The following is a 27,957-nucleotide window of genomic DNA, read 5'->3' as shown; positions in this document are numbered from 1 at the left end:
CGGGGTTATCAACAGAGGTGACGTAATGTGTATACACATGGATCATTCTTCCAGGGGGGGATGTTGCTGTGGGATCTCGACAAGTGGCCGTTTGCTTCCATTGTCAGGTGAGCTCCCGGCCCCCTCCCCTCCCCCCACTCCGTGCCGAGCAGATGGTACAGTCCACATGCAGTTCGGAGTTGTTGCTGAGGAGGTTCCTCTGTTCAGCACATACCGTTAAATTGGCATGCAGCCTACGGTCGGGTCCTGTGGCAGGAGACTGCGCTGCTTTTGAAAATGTTACCGCCTTCTCATCGGAGTTACCTCGGACAGCAAGGCGGGGTCGCGTTATTTCACCTTTTGTGCAGTATCACAGGTGAGTCCGGGTTTTTTTTTGTTCTCTGTCCGGCAGTTTCATTTGTTCCACTAACGGCACACAGAAGTTTTGTGAAAGGAGCCGACCGTCTAAGCGAACCCGGCAGCAAAACTCGCTCCCGGCGTGTGTTTTAAGTGTGGATTATTTAAAGTTGGAAGTGTAGTAAGTGTAGCAGGTGGCATTGAAAGACCAAAGGAAACTTGCTATACAAGTTCACTTCAACGCGTCGGAGCGGTAGCTAGCCAGCGCCGCCACCGAGGATGATGGTGCGACCGGTGCTGCCATAGAAACAGTGCATAGGAACCGCCGAGGAGCAGGGTCAGTGATAATCAGTGATATATATACCGTTACCTAACCTACACTTGGGTCTTTGCAGATTCACTGGCAGCCATATTAGCTCCAGAAACATAAAGTAACACGGTGCTATGCTGGGAGTCACGACAGCCGTCTTTGGAAAATGTTGAGGAACTTAGATTTGTGTCAGCAGAGAAGACTAAATGTCAGCAGCCCCCCCCAGGTCGGGATGGGGGTCAGCCACCATGTGCCTGGAGTGGATCCTGAGCTCATTATGCTTTAATCAAGGGGTGGGAAATATAACTAACTCCACCCTGAAACAGACAACTTTGTGCTGCTGTAATGAATCCTAAAGAAAAGGAAGCAATGATACTAGTTTAGCTCTAACTTTAGCATGAAACTGAACCCTCATATCAACTCTCACAGCAGGACATTATTATTATTATTCTGTGTTTTAAAAGAAAGCAGTAGAAATGCTTGGCCCAATATTGCAATATGTGATAGGATGTATTGCCCCCTCAACTCCCTTTCCTCTACTAAAAAAGAATAAAAGTTGGATGTTGATAATTAACATTAATGATTAGGAAACTTGTTTTATATATAATGTATGTATAATGAAAAAGCTTGTGTGATGCACAAAACCAGGCTAGAGACTCCCTGTCTGCTGTTCTCAATCAATAGTTTAATGCATGCAGGTATACCCTTACTTACCAGTGAGTGAACGCATGCTGTTTCTCTTATCATATTTCTACTGCTTTATCTAAAGGTAAGAAAGGGACTCCTAATATGTTGACTGAACATCTTTCAGTGTAGTACAGTTAAATGCAACACCACCAGAAACTGCATCCAAAAATCACTGCAGAGTCAGCTTCACTCTTACAACTCACCTCTCACAAAACTTCTATATCATAAGACAGTGATACAAATATGTGAAGATTTAAATTGATGAGATGATTGTGATATTAACCCTGGTATTAAGGCTCAAGACTTCAGACAGTTTATACCTTAACTCAGAAATAAAAACAGGTTTATTTTTAAATTTAAATTATTCTCTAATAAATTAGAAAAAGAAAATAAATGTTTTAGATTTTTGTCTGAGGAATAAGGTAATCTTTTTCAGTCATAATTTGTCTTCAATCTCTCTTTTTATTTTTTATTGCGAGAAAAGTGAATTGTAATGAATCGTGAGTTCATCTTCACACCCCTATTGGATTGTATTACAGTGCAACAAGGTTTTGTGTCTTTTCACTCCCTTTATCTCTCTGAGAGTTTTCTAAGTCAATAGCAGCTATAGTTTAGCCTCACAACTGCAGCCATTTTGACATAGAAATAGTGAGGTAATCGCAGGTGCTAACAATGATACTAATTAAGGGTCCGTTCCATTTAGTGTAGCAGAGCCTTTACAGTAAGCCAGCATTCACAACAGCACCCCCCTTGACTCTGTTTGATCTGAATGGAACAGAGCCTTAATTAATACCATTGGTAACACCTGTGTTTACCCTACTATTTAATGTCAAAATGGCTGCTGTGTATACCCAGCACTATACCACTGTTTTACGTTGTAGAGGGCCTCTCTTGAACTTAAGCCACTGGACTTTGTGCAGAGAAGAGAAGATCTGGGCTACTACATTAAAGCTGAACCCATAAACGCATCTGTAACTCTTTTGTTAAAGACCTGACCCAGAGACCCTCTACCACATTATTAATGTACTGCATGTTCTGTTCTGTTATTACCGGGAACCCAAAGTCCAGTCCTGAACTGACTTTACTTCCTTCTGAGAGTTCAGGTTAGGGAGCAGAGACAGGTGCCATTTATCTTGCTTCAGTTTAAGTCTGCTGTACATTTCAATGAGGAGTATGACCTTGTGCCTTTTTGAATGCAAAATAGATGAACACACCCTCACAGCTAATAACATCTAGGTCTTAAAGGGAAACAAACACAGCTTTAATATTTAATGTTTTATTAAAGCCGCTTTAATCTTATTTCTGAACACTAGGGGGCAAAAAAACATTAAAGCACGCTGACACATGGAGCAACGCTAGCATCCATTTAGATCCTTTACAAGGACTGATTAGACTGGCTCAGATTAAACCATTTACACATTTACATTCCTTATAACATAAATAGTAGTGATGGGAATTCAGTGAGCCAATTGATTTGGCTCAGCTCAGCAATAAGAGCTGGCTCGTTTGGCTCCCCAATGGCTCTTTGTTTAGTACCACTTCTGGCTTTTATAATTAAAATAATGTAGATGAATAAAATAAATGTAACAATGTTTTGACCTGCGATTGGTTGTGTGCACATAAATCATTAAAATAATTCAAGGAAATTGTACTAAACCTCATAGTTTAAAAGAAGACCACATTTTTACATTATGCTTGGGCTGAAACCTTGTGTATTGATCGTTTAATTTAATATTGGAATAGGTTTTGTATCTTGACAACCAACGCAATATACAAAGTCTGTGTCCTCTTATAGATTGATTCACAGAATTTTGTGTCACTACAAGACATCATACAGCTGATGTTGTCTTTTTCATTTGGCAGAAATGTTTGCGTTGCTACACTTTTGCATTACTGCCCTTTGCAATCGGCTAGAAATGCGTATTGCATCACCCCGTGCATGTCGATCAAGCCGGTAAAAGGTGTATGTGCAAAAAGCTGATGAGCCACACTGTCAAATGACCCTTCAATCCTTCCCAGTCCTGCTCTGCGCAGCTGGCTCTGCCACTTTTACCCTAACACCATCACATTTATGTTCTGATTTCCACTTTTAACAAGACACGCTGCCCTCTGGCAAAACACACATATTAATACACTTGCTGCCACATAAGTGGTGCATGTGAAGGTAATATTGACTAAAGTGAGAACGAGCAGCAGAGTGTCCCCAGGGAGCAATGTGTCCTTGATGCCAGGATATCTATAATCTGTTTTCTTGTGTGTGTGTGTGTGTGTGTGTGTGTGTGTGTGTGTGTGAGTGTGAGTGAATGAGAGACACATTGTGTTGCATTTGCAAACCAAACTGAAAGTGTCTATAGTAACTGCTCTCTTTGAGGATAGAAGGATTGCAAGAACTTAAAACAGTTTCTTTTCTTTGGCCCTGAAAGCACACAAAGAAGAGAGAAACCATTCTTATATGTCAAGATCAGCTGCATATAAGATCAGATAGACGTTGCCCTTATTCTCATCACTTTTTTATTTTGAGTTGGAAAACGAGGGCGCGCTTATGTAAGGTTGTCGTCGTGTCATCAATAAAAATTTAATACCGTCACTATACCGCTTCCATTACATATTCACTGCAGGAAAATTCAGCTTCTTTCCTCTTACTCTGCTGTTACTCTTGCCATCCAGCCTTATCATGACAAAATACAGTAAGTCAAAAAATCTATTTTCTACTTGAGTCAGAGAAACACTTATATTGTACAGTAGGTACAATCTGGATCCAGGTGTGGCATTTCATGTGTTTTATACAAATCACTTGTTTTTTGTTTAAGTAGAAGGACAAGTACTTTCCATTATGCTTTCACTAGAAAGTGTGAATCTTGATCACTTGACTTAATCGCTTGTCTGGAGGATACTCTGTTTGGGGTGAGTAGATAATTAACTACAGCAAACATTAGCTTGGGACTGCCCCTATACTTTCAGAACAGCTTCACTCCTTCTTGGTGGGAGTTGTAGATGGTGTAAATGGTGTAGTGCAGTATGTGAGATATGGGAGCAGTCTTCAGGTAGGAAAGCCTCAGTGTCTTGGCTCTTCAACTGGTGGCTCATCCAAACAATCTGTCCCGTCTGTCTAGGATTTGTATTTTTTTTGGTGAACCCAGTGTTGTGAATTATATCAACTCACAATTTGATACACCGTAGCATACATAACTGAACAACAAAATCAGTTTGCTTCCATATAAGTGAGTGAATTGTATATTACATATCGTAAGCAGTTTGCTAGCTGAAAAGAATACACATACATTTGCACTTTTGATTAATAATTTAAAGCTCATCCAGCTTGTTCCACCACCACGAAGTGGAGCTTTGTCTTAGTTCAGTTTGACAGACTTGCCTCAGATGGCAGCTAGCACAGCTATACAAGCAGCGATGAACTCCCAGTAACATGTAAGTGAAAACATGTTGTTTTCTAGTGCAGACAATTATTAATTTATGTGAACAAATACTTTGAAATAATGTATTAAAGAGGTGCAAGAGTTTCAATACCATTTGCCAACAGAATCAGACTTTTAACCCAGATTGCATACTCAAATAATACGCACTGCATATTCAGTGATGTGGAAATGGTGAAATGAAAGTGACCATTGCTTGGCAAGCTTGTCTAGTGAATTAAAGCATAGCTTGACTGACATTTTTTTCAAGTCTGTCTTTAAAACAATAGTCAACTGCCCATATGTACATTCAAACAGTCTTTGCTTGCTATAAGCTGCACATACTGCCCCTTAAAAGATCACGTCTGTAAATACTTCTAATGGAAGTGATGGGGGACAAAATCCACAGTCCACCGTTCTGTGCAAAAATACACTCCCTGTGTATTTGAAGTTAATATTAGGCTTCCAGCAGTCTGAGTTAGCCAGATCAAGTGGATATTGTCCAAAGTTGCAGTGTTTTTATACAGAATTCCCTCTTTGTGTTTCACAGCACTGTGGAAACACAAAGAGGGAATTCTGTACTAAAAAGACTGCAGCTTTGGATGATATCCACTTGATCTGGCTAACTCAGATGCTGATCTCTCATATTGGCTCATTATGTATTTTTGTACAGAACGAGGACTGTGGATTTTGTCCTCCATTGGAAGCACATTAGTAATGGATAACTTATTAGTGTGAATCCTTTAATGCTAATAAACTTTGAACTTAATGCTGAGTTTTTGCTATCAATTAATGATTTTAGCTGAGTTAGGTGTGTGTGTGTGTGTGTGTGTGTGTGTGTGTGTGTGAATTGAAACCATTGCATAGACCTAAATAGCACAAAAATTCAGGAATAGTGCTTCCACAGCTGACAGTCTCCCCACTGTTGCACTGATATCTGCTGCCTCTACTCTCTATGAGCAATACGATGACTCATGATACCTACTCTGCAAAAAAATGTGCTATCAAGATTTAATAACCATGACAATTGAACATTTGGCTTAATATTTCTTTACACCTCCAACTAGACCAACATATAGAACATGTTGCTGAACAAAAGAAAACAAAGTTTGCTGTGTCAATTTATTACATTTGTGTATTTCAAGTGTATTAACAAATATTTACTATATATTACAATTTTATGCAGTCTCATCAATCCCTAAAAACTGACCTTTTTTTTAAGGAACCTCTGAACCAATAACATTCAAATTAAACATTAATGAAAACTGTCAGGTACAGTAAGTATAGTCTTCTCACAAATTAAAACTTGAATCTATCAGCAGGAACAGATTTTAAAAATAGACATTTGTACTTCATACTTTAGGGGTAGGGAAACTTCTACAGTACTAATATTTGAGGACATGGCCTTTTCAAGTGAGATTGGCCAGAGAAAGAGCAGAATTTGGCAAAACAACAATAGAATATTTGCAGTCAGTTGCCAAGCAGCGCAGCAGGTTTTGATTTATGATGATGTCTTCCTGCTGGCAGCTTGTTGCAATTAGTGATCTGGTTGAGGGCTTTGGCAGTCTAGCAGCACTATATTGTCTTTTCTAAATCGGTAACGTAATTCTTGTGTTTTTTGTTTAGCAGGATCCTGGTGATACATTTCCTCTCACTTGTGTGTCATATGTGACTTTTCTCTCGCCTCTCCTCACTCTCAGCCCTCTTTTTCCTCTCAGTGATGATGTCATCCTTGTGTTAGCATATCTCTTCCCACTGTCTTTTTTTTTTCCGCCAGTCTGTTCTCTTCACATCCTTTTGACTCTCCTTAACACGACGTTGAGCTTTCTGCTTTTCAGGCACGCAACGTTTCTGACAAGTGCAGGTGACAGAGTGCATGGGTTGGTTATATTTGGACAAAGGACATACAAGACAGCCTGCTTTTAATTCCTGAATTCAGGTCAGGAGGAGGAAAGCTATATAGAGACAAAACAAATTCATCAATGGGACACTCAGTCACACAGTCAGCTGTGTTTTATTTGTTGAAAAGCCCAACGCCTGCTGTGGTGGTATCAAGCTTTGATTCCAGTCTGATACCCGCAGATGTCAGATGGTACTGAACTTGGACAGATATGTAATTGTTTTAATGACTGACGTCAGAGGTAACACCAGGAATACTCTTTTCTTACTGATCTTGATTTGTCATTCAATATTAGATCGATGACTCGTCCACTCTCATAATCCCGTCTGACATTTTAAAATAGAAAATGTAATCCGTGCAATTGAGTCAAACAAACCAATGTGTCTCCTTTCAACCAGAAAAGTTAATTGTCTGCTATATCAGTTAGGCCTGCAGCAAGCAATGTTTTTCATCGTACATTATTCTGTTCATTATTTTTAGATTAATGAGTTCATCCTTAAATCAATGAAATGTTTAAAAAGTTCCAACACAAGTTAAAGGAGCCCAAAGTGAGATCTTTAGATGTCTGTAGTCTGACCAGTCCAGAACCCAAAGATTTTCAATTTGAAATGATGATATAAAAAACAGAAAAAGAGCAACTCTTCATGATTGAGAAGCTTGAACTAAAGCTGCAGCAATTAGTTGATTGATAAGTTAGTTGATCAGCAGAAAATAATTGGCAAAAAATGTCATCATTGATTTCTTGTTTGTCATTTTATAATCAAAAATGTACTAATTCAATTTTTTCTGATTTTTTTTTCTTTTGTGTGACCGAAAACTGAATATTTGAATATATTTTATATACCCAATGGTTAGTCAATTAATCCTAGAAAATAATCAACAGATTAATCACTATTTAAAGTAATTATTAGTTGCAGCCCTAGATTGAACCAGAGAGTGTTTGCCATTTTTGTTTGATTAAACTGCAACAATGATTGGCAATTCAGTTTCTATTGATCGACTAATTGTTTCAGCTCTAATATCAAAACAAAGTGGAATTTGTGTACTTATGTGTCATTTAAAAGTAGTGCTTTTGGTTTCAGAACCTTTATTTTACCTATTTAATAAAAGCTTAACAGTTCAGTTCTTTTAAAGGTCTTAAAATAGTTCATGTTGGTGAGATTCAACAGCAAGTTATTTTTTTTGCCAACAGTGAATGTTTCACTTGAAGGATGGGACCTGGATAAGTGAAAAATAATCACAGTAGAAATTAGTCTAAAAGGGTTATGCTTCAAAATAAGTCGTCATAATACATTTTAAAGATGTTTTAACTATCAAAACTGTTGTGTAAGTGCTTTTGAATTATTCAAACCTGTTAGCAATTGATTGTATTTGGTAAAATTCTTGGTTTTGTGCGTATCTTTGACAGGTGTGTGGTGCAGTCAGGTGGTGGTGCCTCAGAGGGTGAATGCTGTGCTGGGGAAGAATGTGACATTAGAGTGCAGGGTGGAGGTAGGCGCAAACCTTACTCTTACTCAGAGTTCGTGGGAGCGCCATCTGCCTTCAGGTTCTGTCACAGTGGCTGTGTACAACCCCCTGTATGGCATCTCCATCCCGCCAGAGTATATCCAACGCTTGTACTTTCGCTCGCCCTCTTCTCATGACGCCACCATCGTACTGGAAAATGTGGGCTTTTCTGACGTCGGGATCTATACCTGTAAGGTTGCCACATTTCCTCTGGGAAACACTCAAGCCACAACTACTGTCAATGTACTCGGTAAGTGTGAATGTATATTTACACACGTGTTCTTCTGCGTAACAAGTCCACAACTCTGAGAATGTGGTGTTCCTGTGTGTGATGTCAAGTGCAGTCCAACTGTTGGTTGAACAAAACAATTAATTGTGATGAAAAATTTGACTATTTATTAATATTTTATAGGCTAAATTATTAACTAAGAAAATAGCTAATCATTTTTTTGATAATAAGTATAATTGTCAATTGCAGGCACAATGTCAAACTGTGGATATTGATGCAATGCATTTTAGATTATTGGGGCTGAACAATATGGTTCAGTGCAATTCAATTTGTTCCACTTGTAAAACAAAATGTCAGTAATTCATATTGTAAGTTTTTAATTGCAACTTGCATAATAAACACCATCCACAGTCATCAGTGGGGTAAAACAGAGGAAATTCCAGAGCAAGTGGAGTGACAGTGAGTTTCACAGCATCAGGAAACACTGATTTAGTCATTGTCTAATATTAGTATGTGTTAAAGGACCTGTAAGCTACAGCAGGTTCCAGTCCTGTGTTTAGAATTTGGTTGAAGCAATTACCCTTTTTGTTTACATTTGGATCACAGGTTTTCACTGCTGATACACAAACTCAGTGCCTGTGTGTACTCACTCAATCCCTTTTCACAGAAAGATCACAGGGGTGGCTTGAGCTGCTAATAATGTGGATTAGGATTGGGTTGTAGTGCAATGAAATAAGTGGAGAGAATGCAGTAAAAGAAAACTGGTCTTGATAAACACTGAAATTAACTCAGTGAAGTGAACTCAAGGTTCTTGAAATTCTAATGTGCCAACTCTTCTATTTTGTCTCCTTTCTTATCACTCTCTGAATCACAGTGGAGCCAAAGGTCTATGTATCTGCGGGTTCCACTGCCCTGATCGATGGTGGCAATGATACTGTAGTGGCCACCTGCATTGCTGAGCGGGCCCGGCCCCCTGCTGAGGTGTCCTGGGAATCCAACCTTTTTGGCCAGTCAGAAGTGCAGCTATTTGATGAAGTCAACGGCACAACCAGCACACAAGTGCGCTACCTCTGGCAGCCCACACGTCACATCCAGGGCCACACACTCACCTGTGTGGTCCGCCACCCGGCTCTGCAGAGTGACTTCAGGATCCCCTACCAGCTCAATGTGCAGTGTAAGACTTTCATTTGGTATTTTGAAACGCATCGGTGAAACAACCACCAAAAATGTTTTCTTAAATCTTTTAGGCTGATCAGGCCAGAATAACCCTGCAGGCATAAAGTGAATGATCAGAGGTTGCAGTAGAGTCTACACTAGAAAACAGAGTACATTTCTGAGGTCCTAGACAAAGTTCCCACCTGTCAAGTGAAGATTGAACATTTAAACACACTATTTAGCAAGGAGGACAGTATTAAAACTGAAGGTATTTGATTTCCAACAGCAGTTGACGTTTGATTTATTTGAAGCACTTTAGCAACCATTCACTTTAGAAAATGGCTGAATTGACAGACATGAAATCAAGGACAGTCCATGCATGCTGTTTAAGAAAGGCTGTCCTTGGTGTTTTCTTTTTGGTTTTTCAAAGTCTGTATTTCATTTCTATGTCAGCAGATGTCCCTGTGTGGCCCTAAACTGTCAAAAGTGAAAATGTTTTCTGTCAGTAAGCCCCCATATACAGTATGTCAGAGTACATATCTGTACTTTGTGGGGTACAAATGGGTCTCTGTGTACCAACTGCAAATAGACCAGTGAAAGGGGTAAAATGACCTCTTTGAAAATCTTTTTTGGTTGACAGATGCATTTAACTTTGATCTGACTTACTGTTTTGTGACAGATGGTAACGGCTAAGGATTTTATGCTATGACACAGCAAAAAAGTAAAAGTTAGTAAACATTTTGTCATGGAAGAATACCCGGAACGCTGTAGTAAAAGTAGCTTTGTGTGAAACAAATGCAAACTCATAGAGGAACTAGATTAGTATAGATGTCTGTTAAAATGCTGTCAGAAATCTCATAACTGGGCCCATGGTTGGGGTTTAGTGTTGACAATGTGTACTATGTCTTTGATTACCAAACACCTTAGTGCGTATTTGGAGGACACAGGCTCATGTCTCTGGGCCATAACCGACCTCAGACTCCATATAATGCTGCACACAATCGAGAAAAATGGTCATCTTGCATGTGTATGCTGATGTAAAGCACAGTCTCTACCAGAGCTATCAATTCCATGTAGCAGAAATGTTTTTAGAATATGAAAATCTAACTTGGTTGAACAGTGTTCTAAGGTTGTTTGTCAGGTTTCTGGCCAGTTTGTAATAATATCTCAATCATTTGTTGTTGTTGTTTTTCTCTCTTTGTAGTTGCTCCTGATATCTCAGTTGTGGGCTACGATGGAGACTGGTATGTGGGACGAGAAAATGTTCAAATGATGTGCAAGGCCAACGCAAACCCACCGGCTCATCACTTCAGATGGATCAGGTATGTGTGTATGACATCGCCCTTTTGTCTTATGTATTAAAATGGACCAAGTAGACCGAAACGCTGAGTTGTCGTAAACTTGAAAGGCTGTTTGTACACACTACTGAAGGCTAACTAGAAGATTAGTAATGGCAAAGTAAAGTTCTTACTTGCCTTACTTTTAATATATTTTTAAATATCTTTAACTCATCCAAAAACCTTTTTAAAGTCATAATTAAATTATTTATCACATGTACAGGATTACATAACTGGATAGCTGTGTAGGTGTGTCTTTGTGTGTCTAAATGTTTGTCTCTCTTGTGTATCATAGATTGGACAGTGAAATGCCAGAAGGGGTGGAAATAATGAACAGCACTTTGCTCTTCCTGCGTCCCCTCCAGCGGAATGACTCTGGAGTTTACAGGTGTGAGGTTGCCAATGACATTAACCTCCGCAGTCGGGATGTGCGTATTCTCATACAAGGTGAGTGGACTGTACACACCAGAACACAGCTGACTCCTATTGCCTGCTCTTCCCTTAGGAAGCACAGTGCACGCACGTCATAGAGGGTATCATCACTGCCTGTGACATTGTCCTTCAAGCTGAAATGTGACACTGCATCACTCTCGCCCATTCTGTACATACCGACAGTCTATCAAGTGTGGTACAGTGTGTTGGCGCTGATAATATTTGACCCTTTCATTTAGTCTTAATTGCATGCTGATTAGCCTTGATTAACATTGGGTCTCCAGATGTTCAAAAGGGGAGTTCCAGTGCCAAACAGCTGCAAATATTTAAGGCCTCTTTAGACCACAGTGCTCTGCTTCTGCTCTGTCCTCTTGGCTTGGCATCTAAGTATGTCATGTCTCTCTTTCACTTTGTGTATGAGGAGCATGTTCCTCTGGTTTCACAAAATCTGTCTTGTCTATGGAGGCACTCTTCCTGAATGAAGTTCTGATTATGATGGGATTTTCTTTTACATCTTTCTCTCTTCCTTTCTGTGTTTCTTTTATTTCTGCATGTGTCATGCAGTAAGAGGCAAAAGCCTGCAGCCTGACTGTGAGATGATGTCCCAGATTCATAAAACATTAACTAGTTCTTTTCAACTCCTATTTATTATTTATCATCCATATTTCATTTTCCTTTGAGAGGACCTGTACGGGTGTGTGTGCGAGCTTACACGTGTTGGTATACTCTCCGTTGTATGTGTTTCTGTGGTTGTGCTCACACATGTCAGTTCACTGCCTCTGCTTGGGAGTTTTACGATTCATATACTACAAACCTTCAGGTTCATGTTTGTCATCTCTAAGATGTGAATCTTTTCCACACATCTGGCTTGGCACCGAGGTTAAAGTGGCAGAGCAATTTTGCAGCACCATTAAAGCTTTTAGACTCAGATTCTTTCCATTACTTCAGCTCCTTCTGATTATGTCTTTTGGCTTTTCTGTTTTGTGGGCATCACCCCTAATCCAGTTCATTATAAGGTTGGTGTTCTAATGGTGCTCAATGCATATTCTCATGCATGCTACTCCTTTGTGGTTAAACCCCTAAAACACTAGATATCAATGCTGTAAACCTAAAACTGAAGGCTGGATGTTACATCGACTGTGATAAAAATAAATGCAGATCTCATCATTCTGGTTGCATGAAGTGCATATGGTGTGTGTTCTTTATACTACTACACTTTTCCTAAAATTACTATTATTATTATTATTATTATTATTATTATTATTATTATTATTATTATTGAATTAAATTGCAATATATTCCCTAGTTTACAGTATCGCATTATACCAAAATAATTTAATCGTAAGCCCTGTATCGTGAAACATATTGTATTGCCAGATTCTTGCCAATACACAGCCCTAATCATAACTGCGCAGGGGTTTCTAGCCTTCTGGTCAGCCAATGAGCGTATATATAGAAATGTAGATACAATTCCCTTTTTATTTCTTAAACAAATATGTCCACCTTGTCTCCAGTTACCCTATCTGCATATTGTGACCCCAGGATCCTGACCACACCACCTATTGTTTAAGCCATTTCAGTCACCCACAATGATATCTGACACTGGGATATTTACTTTACAGTTGCAGAAATTAAAGAGTTTAGGGTAATGTGTAACACAGACAAAAGCTCATCTGCTAACAAAGCAAGAAATTACTTACTCATCAGTTACAAAGCTGTGCTTATGAAGCGTTACAGATGGTTGTGACAGGACATCTCTGGCCTTTTGATACAATACACAATCCTAAAATGTGGCATGTCCCCAAAGGAATACCCTCCTAAGCTACCAGTTGAGAATGAACAAGTAATACCCTCCCAAAGCTGAAATCTGTTTGCAGCCTCTTTAGGTCAAAAACCTGTAGCCTGCCTACTACAGTAAGTGATGAGACTTTTAGAAGTGTCAACAGTTTCACAGAACTATTACTGCCCTGGAAATATGATCTGCTTGAGCAACTGTGACAAGATGGGGATGAAACATTACAGGGTGTTCAGGCCTTTATAGAAACATTGGCATACATCACCTAGGTTACAAGTGACTTTGTTGACTTAAGTACTTGACTGTGTGCATGATTGAATATCCAGGTGGAAAGCACTGCCTCTGGCAGCCAGAAGAAGTACAATACATTTTCAGTTAAAGCATTTAAAGACAGATTTTTGTTGTTCTTTCACTGTTGTAGTGTACAATATACTCTATTCAGTAATCTTCAATTTCTTCAGTAGCCTTTGGTTTGCTCTTAAATACCTGAAACTGTACTAAAATACGATTTTGTTAGGAAGACACGCAGATGCTAATACAGAACAACAATCTGTAAAGGATTTCTAAAGATTTCTTACATGTTAATTGTTAAATTATTGAACTGGTGACAACGTGGCCTACTTTGACCAAGGAATACATAAACAAGTATTCTCTTAAATCTTAAACCAAAATGTATGAGCCATTTCAGATCTATAATTACTGTGATTAGTGGGTTTTGTCTTTGGAGAGTATTACACACTGTCTTGACAATTAGAAAAACCTTGCCAGGGATGTGGTGTTCTTTATCTTAATGGAAGCACTGCTCGAACTCTGCTTGGTCCATCCTCTGATATGTCAGTTGTGTCAGCCCATTATAATTTTTATGGGGATGTATTTCAGTTATTCATGTTTTACTTGTATAAAATAATTGGTGAATAATCGAAGACTGCAGCCACAAGTTCTGAAGCATTAGATTAGAAGTGCTAACCCGAGGCTGCTGCATGCACGTACTCCATAGTTTAGTATGTGTGGTAGTTTAGTTTTTGTCAACCTATCCCTACGTAGTAAAATGCTGATGTAGTTGGCATTGACATTCTCTGCTTCTCTGTCTGTTCATCTCTCCCTTCCACCCTCTACTCCCCTCTCACCCTCCTTCCCTCCATTAGATCCTCCCACCATGCCTTCCACCATTACTGCTCCTGTCCTAACTGGCTCTGCCTCCTCCACCTTAGTGGATGAAAAGGGGCATGTCCTCCTCAGCTCCCCCACACTCGAGGCCCTTCCTGAGAGTAATCTTGGTTCCATAGTAGGTGGGGCTGTGGGCGGGGCCTTGTTCCTGCTACTACTTCTGTCTCTGGTTGGTGTGTTTTACCTACGGAAACAGCAGACCTTCCACGGGAACTACTACACCAAGCAGTACCTGGGCCCCAATGACCTCCAGAAAGCGCCCACGCAACATGAACTCCACCCTACCAAAGCAGGCAGCAGCTCCCACCATCAGGACCATGACCGAGAGGAGTGGGGTGACCGCCAGCTCAAACATGAGCGTGACCGCCGTCACCATAGCAACTACAACGGAGAGGAGTATCCCTCTAATGGCTACACCAGGGCAATGAGGGAGAGCAGCCACCACAGCCAACAGCAGAATCACCACCGTGAACACGCACAGTATTCTAGTCCGCAGCAGGCCAGGTGTGCCAGATACCCTCATTCACCTAAACCGCACGGAAACGGCTCCCCCTACATGTCAGATGACTGCTACGATAGTGGGCCCGAGGGTGACTATGTCTCTCATAAAGACGGGTCTGTCATCTCACGTAGGGAGTGGTACGTTTGACAAGCTACCTGGTCCTGCAGGAGCAGATATATGACAGAAGCCAGAGGGTTTCCTTTATTATATTAGGAAGAAACAATTCATTTTTCTTCTGTACGCACATGCACACTTCTACTAATCTCAATTCTGTTGTTCCCTTGTTTTGTTCAAGCGTCCTGGTCGACACTTGAGTTATAATGTTTCTGTTCTTGATGTGGACTGACTGTGGACTGCACAGCCACTTTGACAGTCAACATCTGCATGCCTACAGAAGTGGGCATGTCACTAGTTTGTGTGTAGAGACTAACTAAAGCTCATGATGTATGTCCTGTCTCTGCCTTACTACATGGACTGCCAATTGATTTAGCATCACTGTCTTTCGGTTGGGTGGAAGCCCTGGGGGCTTACTGATCACACTTGGTTGGTGTAGAAGAAAGTTGTTTGGGGGTTTTTTTTCTACAAAATAAGCCCTCTCAGGCTATGCGGCACTTATTGCTTACACTAATACACAAAATCTGTGACCTCTGAATACGACTGGAAATAAATCCATGCAGTTCAGATGGTCACAGGTCTTTTACCAAAACTCAGCAGGACACAGCAGAGGTGAATAGGCTAATTTAAAAAAAACAATTCCTTCATGATTGATGACCACACTGATTAACACTCATAAATCGTATTGCACTGCCTTTTGCAAAACTTTATAATGGACAACGACAACATTTATTTTCTAGTAAAATGTCTACCCTTTATGTAACTCGATGGGAGACTTGTGAGCTTGAGGACTTGACCACTGATGTCCTAGTTATGTCCTTTAAAACTGATGGCTTAGAGTGGTAGGAACCTTAAGAGCATTTCTACTCTCATGTCTTCGGCTCATCTCTTATCCCCAGGAGGGAAGGATGCTCAGAGGGCAAGCAGGGAGGCCTGCGTGAATGAGGCTCCGTCCACTGTAACAACAGACAGTCAAGCCTTGATATGCAAATGTGCTACAAAATTCTGCAAGTTTAAATAAGCTGGAATAATGTTACATCTGTTCAACCTGTCCAACATTTGTGTAACTTATTGATTTTGGGTATCGTTTCAGGTTCGTTGTCCTCTTCAGTTAACCACAAACACATTCTCCTGTCATAATAATGTTATAACGGATGTGTTTGAGAATTTGCACTCTGGCACCAAACCAGGGCTCTTGGAGGTTCAAGAGAGCTATTAGCAGGGGCATTGTCAGAAGCAGGCTACAGTATGGCAGCCACCATACGCTGGCCTCCTACTCACAAAGTGTTTTGTTACACAAAGAAATCATTCAAGAGTGCAGCCAGTACACTCTACTACAAATAACCTCCGATGGACTAATTTCACTTCTCTGAGAAATCTTTAGAAACTAGACATGACTGTGTCACAATTACAATCTAAGGCCTTTAATAGGCTTTTTGTTGCTTATCCCTGTGTGCGACTGCACGCTTTAATCATGTTCACCAGTTTTCTTTTGATATAGCATTTATTATTATTATTATTATTATTACCACAGTAAAATATACATGGTGTGATTAAAGTGCTGCCACTGTCACCTGTGGTTACCAAAGCCTCCACTTATCTTTTTATCATCTGGGGGGGACAGACAATATTTAGGTGCACTGATAATTAAATCTTCTTTAAATCTCATGATTATATAGTGGCTATAAAATAATGCACCCGTGCTCTTCTTTTTTTTATATATCTAATAATGGCTGGATTTACACTAAAATCTGTATTCTCTTGTAACCAGCCTGTTTCATTGCTAATCAAGACTCTCAAATGTCAAAGCAGGATACACCAAGTACTGTGACTGAACTGAGAAGAATGTGTTTTATTATGGAGGATGATTTTATTATAGAAGATACATTTCAGTTTTTGAATGTGATCAGGTACACACAGATAAAATCTTAAGTATTTTTGGCACATGCACCTATTTACCAGACAGCATGGAGGATATCCAACAGTTTCTTTCATGTACACTAGTGTTTGTGAATACATGCCAACTTAGTATGGTCACATATACAATATTTGCTGCCGGATGCCAAATATTTGTTTAACTTGTATGTATAAATATGATGACAGTGTCTCACATAAGTATTGCTGACTAGCTAACAACTGATTATAAGCTTATATAAATGACTAACGTATCACTGTTGTATACAAGGTCTTGTAGCCTGAAGTAGAAGTGAAAAGATGCTGTAGGCCAATTTAATATTACAGTAACAGTCATCAAAATGGGAATTAGTTATATCGGTATGAACCCTCACTAATTATTTGTCAGGGTGTGAATTTTGTGCAGTGAATAGGCTGCAGTTCTCAGTGAGATTTGATAATGTGCCACTGTAACTTGCAAGCAGAGAATATGACCCCTGTACTGCAATTCATGTAATTTCAACTCATTTTAAACGCTGTGCGGTACACTAGAACTAATTTATCTCCATAAGTCAAAAGCTTCTAATTCCAACAACTACTTAAGTTTCAGTTCACTCCAAATACATTAACAGATTTCTACTACAGTTTCCTCCTGCCTAAAACACAATTTCTTTTGTAGAATGTAGTTCCAGGGATAAAACATTTACAGTGTGGAGCACCTTAACTAACCAGAACAATGTGTCTGTAAAGAGATGATCCTGTAAAATTGCTATAATGCAGTTTTTCAATGTCATGAGCTTCACAAACAAACTTTCTATCCACCTTTTATTGTATTGGGGTGGAGGTTGAAATCTGAGAGACACATATCTACGAACGTGGGTTAATAAATCCCAAACTATCTGCACTGTCACATACATGTAAGTGACAATATGTGTTTCTTTTGTAATTTGGGTGAACTGACCCTTTTAATGAGAGCATATCAATCGCTGTTTAGATTGTTGAATTAAACGTTTTGAGGGTGGGCGTGCTGCTGACGCCTTTTTCATTCTGTGTGACCGGTCTCTTTCACATCAATGCAGAGAATAACAGGAAGTGCAGCAGCCAGACCCCCTTCATGTGTTTGCCTTTATGCACTAAGACGGAAATTCCACTATATCAATCAATATACTATTTTTGCTTGACTCGTCAGTCTGCACCCCTGGATTAATGAAGTTCTTTTGTACTGTGACATTTTGTATAGAGATCAGTCATCAATATCTTTACCTTGAGAAATATCCTTCACTTTGGGTTGAGAAATACACTAGTGCCTTAGATGCCTAGAAGAAGAAGAAGAAATTTAAGTGTTTTCTTATTATTGTTTACTTATGGATGTAAGAACATGTTTTGTTGTTCTGTGAGATATATTTGTTTTGATTTTTCACAGCATACTGTGTGTTAGGAAGACTCCATAGTGCCATATTCACTTTTCTGCCCTTGTCACCATGGACAGTTAATGACACAGTATATTTGCAAACCTAGAGGCATTAAAAACACACACACAAAAATACAAAGCTTGAATGAATTTTGATGTAAAATGAGTTAAATGATCTCTACTTCACAGGTATCTGTCAGGGGTTTTGGTTTCTGTAGAAGCACTGTTGTTCAAACGAGTGAAGAATTCACTTCAGTCTCACATTGTCGATGAAAAGCACCTTGTGGTCATGTTTTTGTATATACTGGAGAAAATGTAAGTTTCTGGAAGGAAAAAAAAAATATTTATGTCTGTGACAACAGTGGAGCATTATTTTGTCAATCTTTTTGAGATACTTTAGTTCAATAAAGCACCTTAGCACCTGTGAGTTATTTTCTCTGGAGGTTTTTTAAGCCATTACTCAGACTGCTCAGTCTCTGCTCCTCTTTGTGCTTCTATAAATGACATCATCTCTAGCTCCCTAACGCATAATGCTGCATACCCACCCACCCCCCCCCACCCCAATCCAGTGCGCACATGTGGGACGCTGCACATGATGTAATTCATGTTTCCTCACTTCAGCTTATCTTCATTACTCTCTAGTATCCAAGAAGGCTTTGATAGTGTTCTTCCCCACTGGTATTTCTGTAGTCAGGGGAGATCCAGCACCTCCTTCATTCTCTCCTTCACCAGTCCTAGTTTGCTTTGTTTTCAGGACAGAAAGGCCCTCACTCTTCCCTATAGCTCATCTCCTTTGTGAATTCACCCCCCCCCCATGTCTTTTCTCCCACTGTCTACCAGCTGGTAAAATTAAATGCTGAGTGTTTATGTCTGGCCCAAAGTCCCCACTCTCCAGCCCATTGACTGTCCCCATGGCAACAAGCTCATCTGGAGCTGCTGATGGGAGGCTGTCTTCCTACAAGCTCTACCTGGCCACAGAAAGCGGAGGGAGAGAGGGATGCAAGGGGGGCTGCGTGGAGCTTAGAGTTTAACTGTGCTGCTGTGAAAGGCAGAGCAGAAAGGGAGAATTAGCCACTGGAATTGGAAATGGCCCATTACGCCCCGCTGCACTACAGAGAGCTCCTCTGGCTATAAGGACATATCACGCAGATGTGACCTTGACACTGTTTAGCTCGGACTCCAGGTCCTCAAGACACACTTCCTCTAAAAGTCTTTATTTCAGCTGACCTCTCTGTCTTCCGCAGATCTTATCGTGGTCACAGCAGTTGCTGTCTTTCTGACCTTGAAACGGGGCATGCTCAGTCTGAGAATACATGGAGCTTTACAAAAGTGAAGCGGGTTCAGTAGTAATGATGTCAGCCAAGCGATGCTGGAGTTTGTTTGAGACGTTCGTGTAGGAGATCAGTGGGTTTGTTTCTCGCCAGCGATACACAACAGTTTCCTAGGATACTTTTCACAACCCACAAAGGAGGGAGCGAACGTCTCAGGCAGCGTAGAGGGATGCAGCACTGTGTAAGAGAGAGAGACTTTGATATTAACTCCCCAGTAGAGGTGGGATCAAATTGTCGCCATCATTGAGCTGAAAATATTAAAATAGATGTCAGAGAGAAAAATGACAGACCACCTACCGCTCTAACCCCCCCCCCAACCACTATTACTCCAACATCTGCTCCCTGAGGGCTCACTTGTCTGGGCAATAGCATGACCCTTGACCCTGCTGTTAAGGTTTAAAGATGGTGGCGGGGGGGTGGGCGGGTTGCCTTGCCTTCCCTCCGTTCCCGTCCCATGCCACCAAGGTGCACTGTGTTTAATTCATGATGAGTCCGTCTGCTACACTGACCTCGCACAGCATCTGCATGCACTTTTCGTGTGTGTGTGTGTGTGTGTGTGTGCGTGTGCGTGTGTGCGTGTGTGCGTGCGTGTGCGTGCGCGGTGCGTGTGTGTGCGTGTGTGTGCGGTGCGTGTGTGTGTGTGTGTGTGTGTGTGTGTGTGTGTGTGTGTGTGTGTGTGTGTGTGTGTGTGTGTGTGTGTGTGTGTGTGTGCGTGTGCGTGTGCGTGCGTGCGTGCGTGCGTGTGTGTTGAAGTAAGAGAGACAGAAAGAGCCTTGCACCGGAGCCAGATCCAAGTTTGGGGACAGTTGATCCCCCACTAACACCACTAATCTAAGCCCCTCCAGAATGGATGATATTTGCACCAATGAAATGTTTAAATGGGGGAAAATGCCTAAATATATTTATCCCAAATAATCTTGATTCATGTTTAATAAACGAGTTATACTCCTCCTGAATTAAAGACACCTTAAGGTTCTCTTTGCGTTGCGGGTTTAAAGCAGTTTTTATTCCTTGTCACATCATGAATGTCTGTGAAAATGTCTCTAGGAATTACAGCAGACCGTTTGATGAACTGCATTTTTAAAGGCGTTTTGATCAGCTCAAGAAGCTCTTGTCATAGTTCAGCAGCCATCAAAGGTAATCGAACGGCTATTAACTGGTAGAGGACGGCATGAAGGGAGAAGTGGGAAGAGGGGGAGGGGGTAAAAGGAGGAAGAAGTGGCTTTCAGGGGCGAGCTCATGAGTCCCAGCTTGTTCAATCTGCATCATAATTGAACTGTTATTCAGGATTCTCATCTCAGCACATTATTGATTCCCCCCCCCCCACCTCCCACCTCAACAGCTAAATCAACTGGAATTGACCATCACACACTTGGGTTTTTCTTTTTTTCCACCCGTCACCTTTTGTCCTCCAGTTCCTTCAATGTGCCACAATCACAGTTTTACACATTACTGCTGATTGGCCAAAGCTTGCTGTTCTGCGGGTTTAATGCATCTTAATCACAATTAATCCTAATCCCCTCACTGGACAACATGGAGCGTATGCAAGCATATGGTCAAACAAAGCTAATTCTGCAGACATTACATCAACATCTAGAGCTCGACACACACAAAAGACAGGAAGGACAATACAGAGACAAGGATGGATGGAGGGAGGTGAAGATATACGATGCAGGATTAAACTGCTGCCACCCTCCTATTATACATATTAGTTAAGATGAACATACATATTATCTAATACGGACTTAGTCACATAAAGGAAACATCCATTCAAAAAGCAAGGATTGCACTGGCAGTAGTTTGGAGTGTTTTAAAATGGGACTTGTTTGACTAATTTAAATAGTTAGGAAATGTTCACCTTCTTGATGAGAATTAGCGCCACATTCATGAATGTACGGTAAATATGAAGCTACAGCGAGCACGTGGTTAGCTTAGCTTAGCATAAAGACAGGGGAAACAACCTCTGTCAAAAGGTAATAAAATCCACCATCCAGCACTTCTAAAACTCACTAATTAAAACGTTTTATCGTGTTTATTGTGTACAAAAACAGAGGCGGAAATACTGCAGTTGCATGTGAGACAGCATTGTGTTTTCTATATGTATGCGGTGTGGGGACTTCCTGGAGTTGGAGACTAAGCTAAGCTAAGCTAAGCTAACGGGTCGCTGACTATAGCTTTATATTCAATGGACAGCAATGAGAGTGGTATCAATCTTCGCATTAACTCTAAAACTGAGTGAGTAAGCAGAGTTTATATTATTTGTATATTACATATTTCCCAAAATAACATTTCCTTTCACTCGATCTGTTTAATCAGGTTGCAGATTCTCCACAACCTCCACTCCGCTGTTGAGTCCGTTTCAGACTAGTTTTATATATGTAATCCTCTGCCACCTACAATAATTAAGGCCTGCAGACAGATGTGTATTTATGTCAATGTTTCCTCCTACAGGTAAAGAAGATAATAAACAGTGCTGCTTTAAGTCTTGAGCCTTTGACAGGCAATGAGGGACTTTTTTACAGCCACTGTTTTATTGTGTGGTGTGTGTGTGTGTGCACCTTTGAGATTTGACCACTTTTCACCACATCAGTGTGTCTCATCAAGCTCCATTTTTATATAAAATGTACTTTTTATTAAAATATGACAAAAGAATATGACATTTTTATTTCCCTTTGTGCATATTTTTGACATGGCCTCAGCATTAATATTTTCCAGTCACTTGGTTTTACAGACTTATATGCTTCCTTTTCTTTTGGCATTTACATCTTTCTATCCCCCTCCTTCTAACAAATGTCAAACCTTTCCTCTCCAGAGTAACAAGGCGAACAGAGGACACACTCAGAGCATGTTTGTGCTCTTCAGAACAAACTGTGCTCCAGCTAACAAAGCTCTTACGTGTTGCAGGTTTAAAATGTTAATTGTCAGACCACAAATGTACACACACCCTCCCAAAATACAGCTACAAAATAAACAAAACATCAACTGTAACATTCTTTGTCTGCTGGAGTGCTGCAGGAATGAGTCCTAAAACCTGGACATGAGTTAGCGTTTTTACTCGTCGGTGGGTTTTTTGAATGGGTTTTTGTTTCGATGCCTGAAATAAGTTTTTCCATCATTTTCACATTTTGTTCTATAACATACCCACTTTTGACGTTTTTTCTTAAAAAAAGTTCTGCAGAAATCTGCAACATCTGCATCGTTTATAATCATTCATATAACGTTTAAAAAGCTTTTCACTTTTTTTTTCTTTTAACTGCATTTAAGCTTAAAAAATGATTAAAGTGTGTCCATTTGTGAAGATCATCTTGCTGAACAAAACGTTTAAATATCTTAAACTTTTGTTCCCCGCAGAGCTTTCTTTCTACAATAATCCAAATCCAGAACCAGGGCGATGCTAACTGAAAGACGTCATCCCTGTAGCACCCAGTAGAGGGTGTCCCTTTTCCAGAAGCTTTTCCTTTCCTTGCCTGTAGATGGTGACATTTGTGTCACCTGCAGACTGGTGTTACTTGTCTCCTTGCCTCAAGGGGGCACAAGTTGAACTTGATCTGAATCTGGTTGCACTGGGCTTCTCCAAATGGATTTCACTGGCCCAGCCTGCTTAAAGTGCTTATTATGATTAAGTATTTCCTTGTTTAATAAAAAAACAAATATCCATGCTACAAAACTAAACATTATGAGCTTCAGCTCATTTACAACAGGCGTTTGACTCTGTGCCTTGTACCTACTTTGATGTTGGTGTTACTGTGTTTGTAATATACTGAAAGCGTCTCTCTACTCTCTCTCAGACCAGTCTCAGGCTGAGAGGTCAAACTCTATCGCCGTGGCCGGAGCTGTGATGGGTGCAGTCCTTGCTCTCTTTCTCATCGCTGTCTTCATCATCGTGATCCTCACTGCTCGCAAGGCCCCGCCACCGGCCTTCACTGACAAAGTGTAAGTCTGACAAATAATTCATGCCGCAGAACACGCTCGGCTGGTTAATTAATGACAGGATACCTTGTGAGGTTGACTGTAGCCCATCGGTGGGTTCAGGGAGTTGCTACTTACTCCTGTGGAGAGTGCTGCAACGGTGCGCGCCCTGGAGCAGGGAGGCTGCAGGACAAGGTTGAGGGGTGGCAGATAATTGCTGTCTTGGCAGCAAGCCCTTGTCCTATTTTGTTCAGTCTGTTCCTATAGTGCACCAGCACTCATGTTAATGTTAGAGCAAAGAAGAATAACTTATATACAGCAGAAGCTGGGTCGCACTCTGCCAGAGTCTTGTGACTGACATTAAATGGTTTGTGTGATCTTTGTTTTATCTGTTTCTGTGGTGTATGATCTGACAGTAACAGTTGGTAAATTACAGTCCTGTGCAGGATCTTCTTTGTGTTCTAGTGCACGTGGATGAAACTGTGAGTGTTTGTTTTCAATTCTATGTAACATTTAAGTCCACATAGCAACACAAAGCTGTACTTTATGTGTCCAATGCTGCAAATTAACCCACTACCCCCGTACATGCAAATCATTATTATGAACCTGTGGACCATATCTGCAAGGTTGCAGATTGATCCCCTCATCCATCCCTGTTAGTGTGTCATTGAGCATGCTCACTCCAGGGAAACACAGTTACATGCATCTAGCAAGTCATCTCTTAAGGAAGGCTGCTGAGTAAATGTTATTCCTGGTTAATCCTCCCAAAATACAAATTTCATGTCTGCAATAGTGTATGAAAAAGGAACTGAAACTGTTTGCAGCTTATAATTGGTGAGCACAAAAGGAAGAATTGATCATCAGAGAATGTTCATACTTTATATGTATTATTGTTACACTAAAGGATTTTGGATTATTTCACTTTTTCTCAGCTATTGTATTCTACTATTAAAAGCACTCATTGACATTTGTTTCCTCACTCAAAACATACTGTCCTCAGTGAAATGTTGCATCCTAATTTCAGTGACAACGGCCTCTTTTAGGGAATTTGAAAGACATTTGCTGTGCATGCCTCTGACTGAGTTTTAGTCTAAAACAGTGACGATGAAGGCCCACCTCCAGACACTGCTGACTATCAGAACACCGGCAACTAACATTTGTGCGTGTGTGTGCTCTCCGCATCACTACCCTGACACTACAGGACGGTGCATCTAGCCGTGTGTTGGTCTGTGGTCAATGCCACGACAAACTTAGCATCTTAAGTGTGACCGTGGCTGGGAGTCCCAGTGGGACGACGTGGGGGCAGGTGGACGCAGGCCTCATCCCTCTCCTTCATCACAAACGAACGTGAGTGTAGGACAGCGTGTCACTGAGAGCACTAACTGTAATCTCTTACCGCCTCTCATCCCAAGTATGAAAGAGAAGAGCAGCATCGAGTGATATACAGTGTTAGAAAATCAATGCCTGTCATGACACCATTTTATGAATGGTCAAGGTCAGTTTCTAGGTTCAAGTTCTGTGGTGGAGGGGGATTTCAATAAATGAGAAAATGACTCTTGTGGTTGAGAGGAACTCGCAACAATGAGGGATTTCAGAACAGCTGTCAAAAATCTTCCAGTTTACTGCCACGTGTGAAAGTCAATCACCCTTAAACCCATGTTGTCAAATATCCTAAACCCTGTTGATTTAGACATGATGGCATTAGTATCGCTAGATACCACTGCTTAAAGGGACACTCCAGTGATTTAGTATTGTACCTCCATGAAGCTGGTGGGTTTGCAAGAGACAGATCTTTTAAATAATGGTCAAAATTGATGCAGCAGAGGCTGAAATAGTCTGGCTTTTATTTCCTAGAGCGGAGCAAGCTGCAAAAATGCTGGATCCTACATCTCCCATAATGCAACTCGATAGCATCTTCTTTTTAATCCTCTGCTTTGTAAATTCCCACTTTTTTAGTTTGTTTCGCTTGCTTTCTGCTATAAAAATTTATATAATGTCAAGGCCCAACCCAAGATAACCTAGATTACATCACTGTGACGTCACCAGGGTTATTGTCTCAGAGAAAGCAACATTTGACTCAAAAAGTGTTCCCTTAGGCAGCCCCGCTCAAATCTTTTCCAATAATTGAATTTGCATCACTAAACTAATTGCTTTATGCTTCCGTCTAATTACAGTTTTCTCTTTCAGGCATCTATCTGTCTGTTCTGAAAAACTAAAATCTCTCTTCATTGTGGCTTCTCTTTTTCTGTCTCTGAAGGATTGACCTTCCTCCAACACACAAGCCGCCCCCTCCCTACTGCGGGAGAGCACCGGCTGTTCCTCTGGGTGTCCACGCATCACAAGTGGCCTGGCTCTGTCAGGTAAACCCCCACTCCCTTTTCATAACCACATTTAGGTGTATCTGAATCATCATGTATCACTACAGCACAAAGACTAACACTGGGTTAGCTAATGACGAGTGCTGGGTACCAACAGGAAGTAATAACATCCTAGATGCTGACCAATGTCATTCTCTGTGTTTATTAAGCAGGAGGCCTAATGGCTGTACTCATTTAATATGTAGGGTCGTTTAAATTTTAATTTGTGCTCTCAGCTCAAGCTTTCATAAGCCTGTACTTTTTTTAGTCTCACCCAGAAAGAGCCTCGAAGGAAAAAACTTTTCCTGTTTTTTCCAACGCTCAACATGACATGCGAAGAAATCACATGAGAAGGTTAATCTTTTGTTTAACCCTGCAGACTCGCAGGGCGGAGCGCCAGTACGAGCTGACTGATGGGCAGCACCCACCCACAACAAGGTCAGGACCACCAGGAACACAAAGCCCCACCCAGCAGCCATCCCGCCTGGAGTGGGTGTGTCATCAGAGTGGGACAGACCGGGTGTACATCAACCACCGGGAACACTATGTGTGACAGACTGACAGTCCACCATGCAGTCATTCACTCTGTCTGAGTAACATGGAGTGTACAGGCTTCACCTGATGCACTGAGCCGTCAATCCAGAGGAGGAAACAGCTGGCAGCATTAGAGGGCAACGTCTCTTCACGAGGAGTTTTCACACCTTTTACTTAACATTGTTAAATGTTATTTGTCTTATAGGAGTAGTCCAACATTTTGGGTGATGCACTTAGATATTTTAACCTTTAACCTTTGGGCTGAACCCGGATAGCTGTTTCCCCCTTGCTTCCAATCTTCATGCTAAGCTAACCTTACCACCTGCTGGCACTAGCTTCATATTTACTGAACAGACATCAGAGTGGTATGTGAAATGTCGAACTTGTCCTTTAATTATTTTTTCTTTGTTATTTCTGTTTTGCAAGTATCCTGTATTTACAAGTATTTAGCGTTTGATATCACTTAGACTCACATTATCTGCCTCCTAATCAGCTCGTGCAATATACTGTACACGAGCAGCTGTAGGTAGAAAACGACTGAAGGTCGTAATTATCCACAAAAATCCAAACACCGATTTCCTTTTCCCCCGTCAGAGAGTACATCTGAGACTCTATTCTCAGGCATATCACTAGACCAAACCACGTCAGATCCGAACCGCTGAGGTCCACTGAGACCAAATGTACTAACTGCAACACAGACCATGAAGGGATTAATTAAGGTATTTCTGTCCCTGTTCTGTGATTTTCTGTTGTAATGTTATGACACAATGCTTTTTGGCAGCAGAAACTGTAGATTTGTATATGTGTAAAATTTAAATGTAGCCTCTGTGCCAGTGTAATTATGTAGAGTTGTAACCTTGAACTAATCAGGGAAACAGTAATGTGAGACATCACTGATGTCAGTATTTTTTACTGTAGAGAAATGCACTTGTTACGTGTAAACTGACTCAGAAAACGTGTGGCGAGGAGTCGGTGCTGCGTATTCACTGTTTGTTGAAGTTGAAGTGGATTACATACTTCACAGTCCTGTACAATATGTCTGAGTTTTATCATAATAATCTGGAGGCCTAACTGTTTAAAGTGCCATATTGACATTTTGGGGGTATTCCCTCTCAGTATATAGTATACTGTAGTGTTTACAGTTCTAGATTAGATGGTCATGAACTGTTGTTTTGTTTGATTTATGTATTAAAAATGCATGTTGTTGTAAAAATAATCTATTCTCACTGTGTGTAAAAACAGACAGCTGTGTAGTAGATGAAGATGTTTAATAAGCTCCTGAAAGGAAAGAGATGGAAGCTCTGAGTCACTACATGTGAAAACAAGAGAAGAAGTCCTTGAAGGTTTGAGAGAGAGTTTGAATTGACGTGTTTGAGGGAAATTCATCTCAAGGTCACAGTCACATTGTATCCACTGTGTTTCTTATAACAGACAGAAGAGCTGTTTTTATTACCGGGGCCATTCAGTGTAGCTGATGCAGTGTTTGTAGAGCCGAAGCTCACACTGTACTGACACCACACTGATGGCTAAAATGTTTGTCATTTATTTCTTTAGATCAGTTGATGCTCTGGGTTTCTCCATCCTCTGGTGAAGGGGCGTCGCTGACACTCTCCAAGAGCAACACCTAGTGGTCAAAAATGTC

General features: G+C 40.7%; 1 protein-coding gene across 2 annotated transcripts; it reads left to right on the top strand.

The window, feature by feature from the left end:
* The first annotated feature begins 170 nt into the window (after nucleotides 1–170).
* nectin3b (nectin cell adhesion molecule 3b) lies at nucleotides 171–27,531 on the top strand. 2 transcript variants are annotated; one of them, XM_051402522.1, is made up of 8 exons: nucleotides 172–355; nucleotides 8,052–8,399; nucleotides 9,253–9,552; nucleotides 10,738–10,855; nucleotides 11,166–11,317; nucleotides 23,304–23,448; nucleotides 25,682–25,784; nucleotides 26,161–27,531. In XM_051402522.1, the coding sequence occupies exons 1-8, from the start codon at nucleotides 277–279 to the stop codon at nucleotides 26,332–26,334; spliced, it is 1,419 nt and encodes a 472-aa protein (XP_051258482.1). In that variant the 5' UTR covers nucleotides 172–276; the 3' UTR covers nucleotides 26,335–27,531. The 2 variants fall into 2 exon arrangements, with proteins under 2 accessions (XP_051258481.1, XP_051258482.1); XM_051402521.1 differs by lacking the exons at nucleotides 23,304–23,448; nucleotides 25,682–25,784; nucleotides 26,161–27,531 and adding an exon at nucleotides 14,243–18,611 and having other exon boundaries at nucleotides 171–355.
* The last annotated feature ends 426 nt before the right edge of the window (nucleotides 27,532–27,957 follow it).

The sequence above is a fragment of the Dicentrarchus labrax genome, unplaced genomic scaffold (genome assembly GCF_905237075.1).
Source record: "Dicentrarchus labrax unplaced genomic scaffold, dlabrax2021, whole genome shotgun sequence".
In the NCBI taxonomy this organism is placed as follows: Eukaryota; Metazoa; Chordata; class Actinopteri; family Moronidae; genus Dicentrarchus; species Dicentrarchus labrax.
Note: the sequence above shows the minus strand (reverse complement) of the source record. Positions and strands in the feature narration are given on the sequence as shown.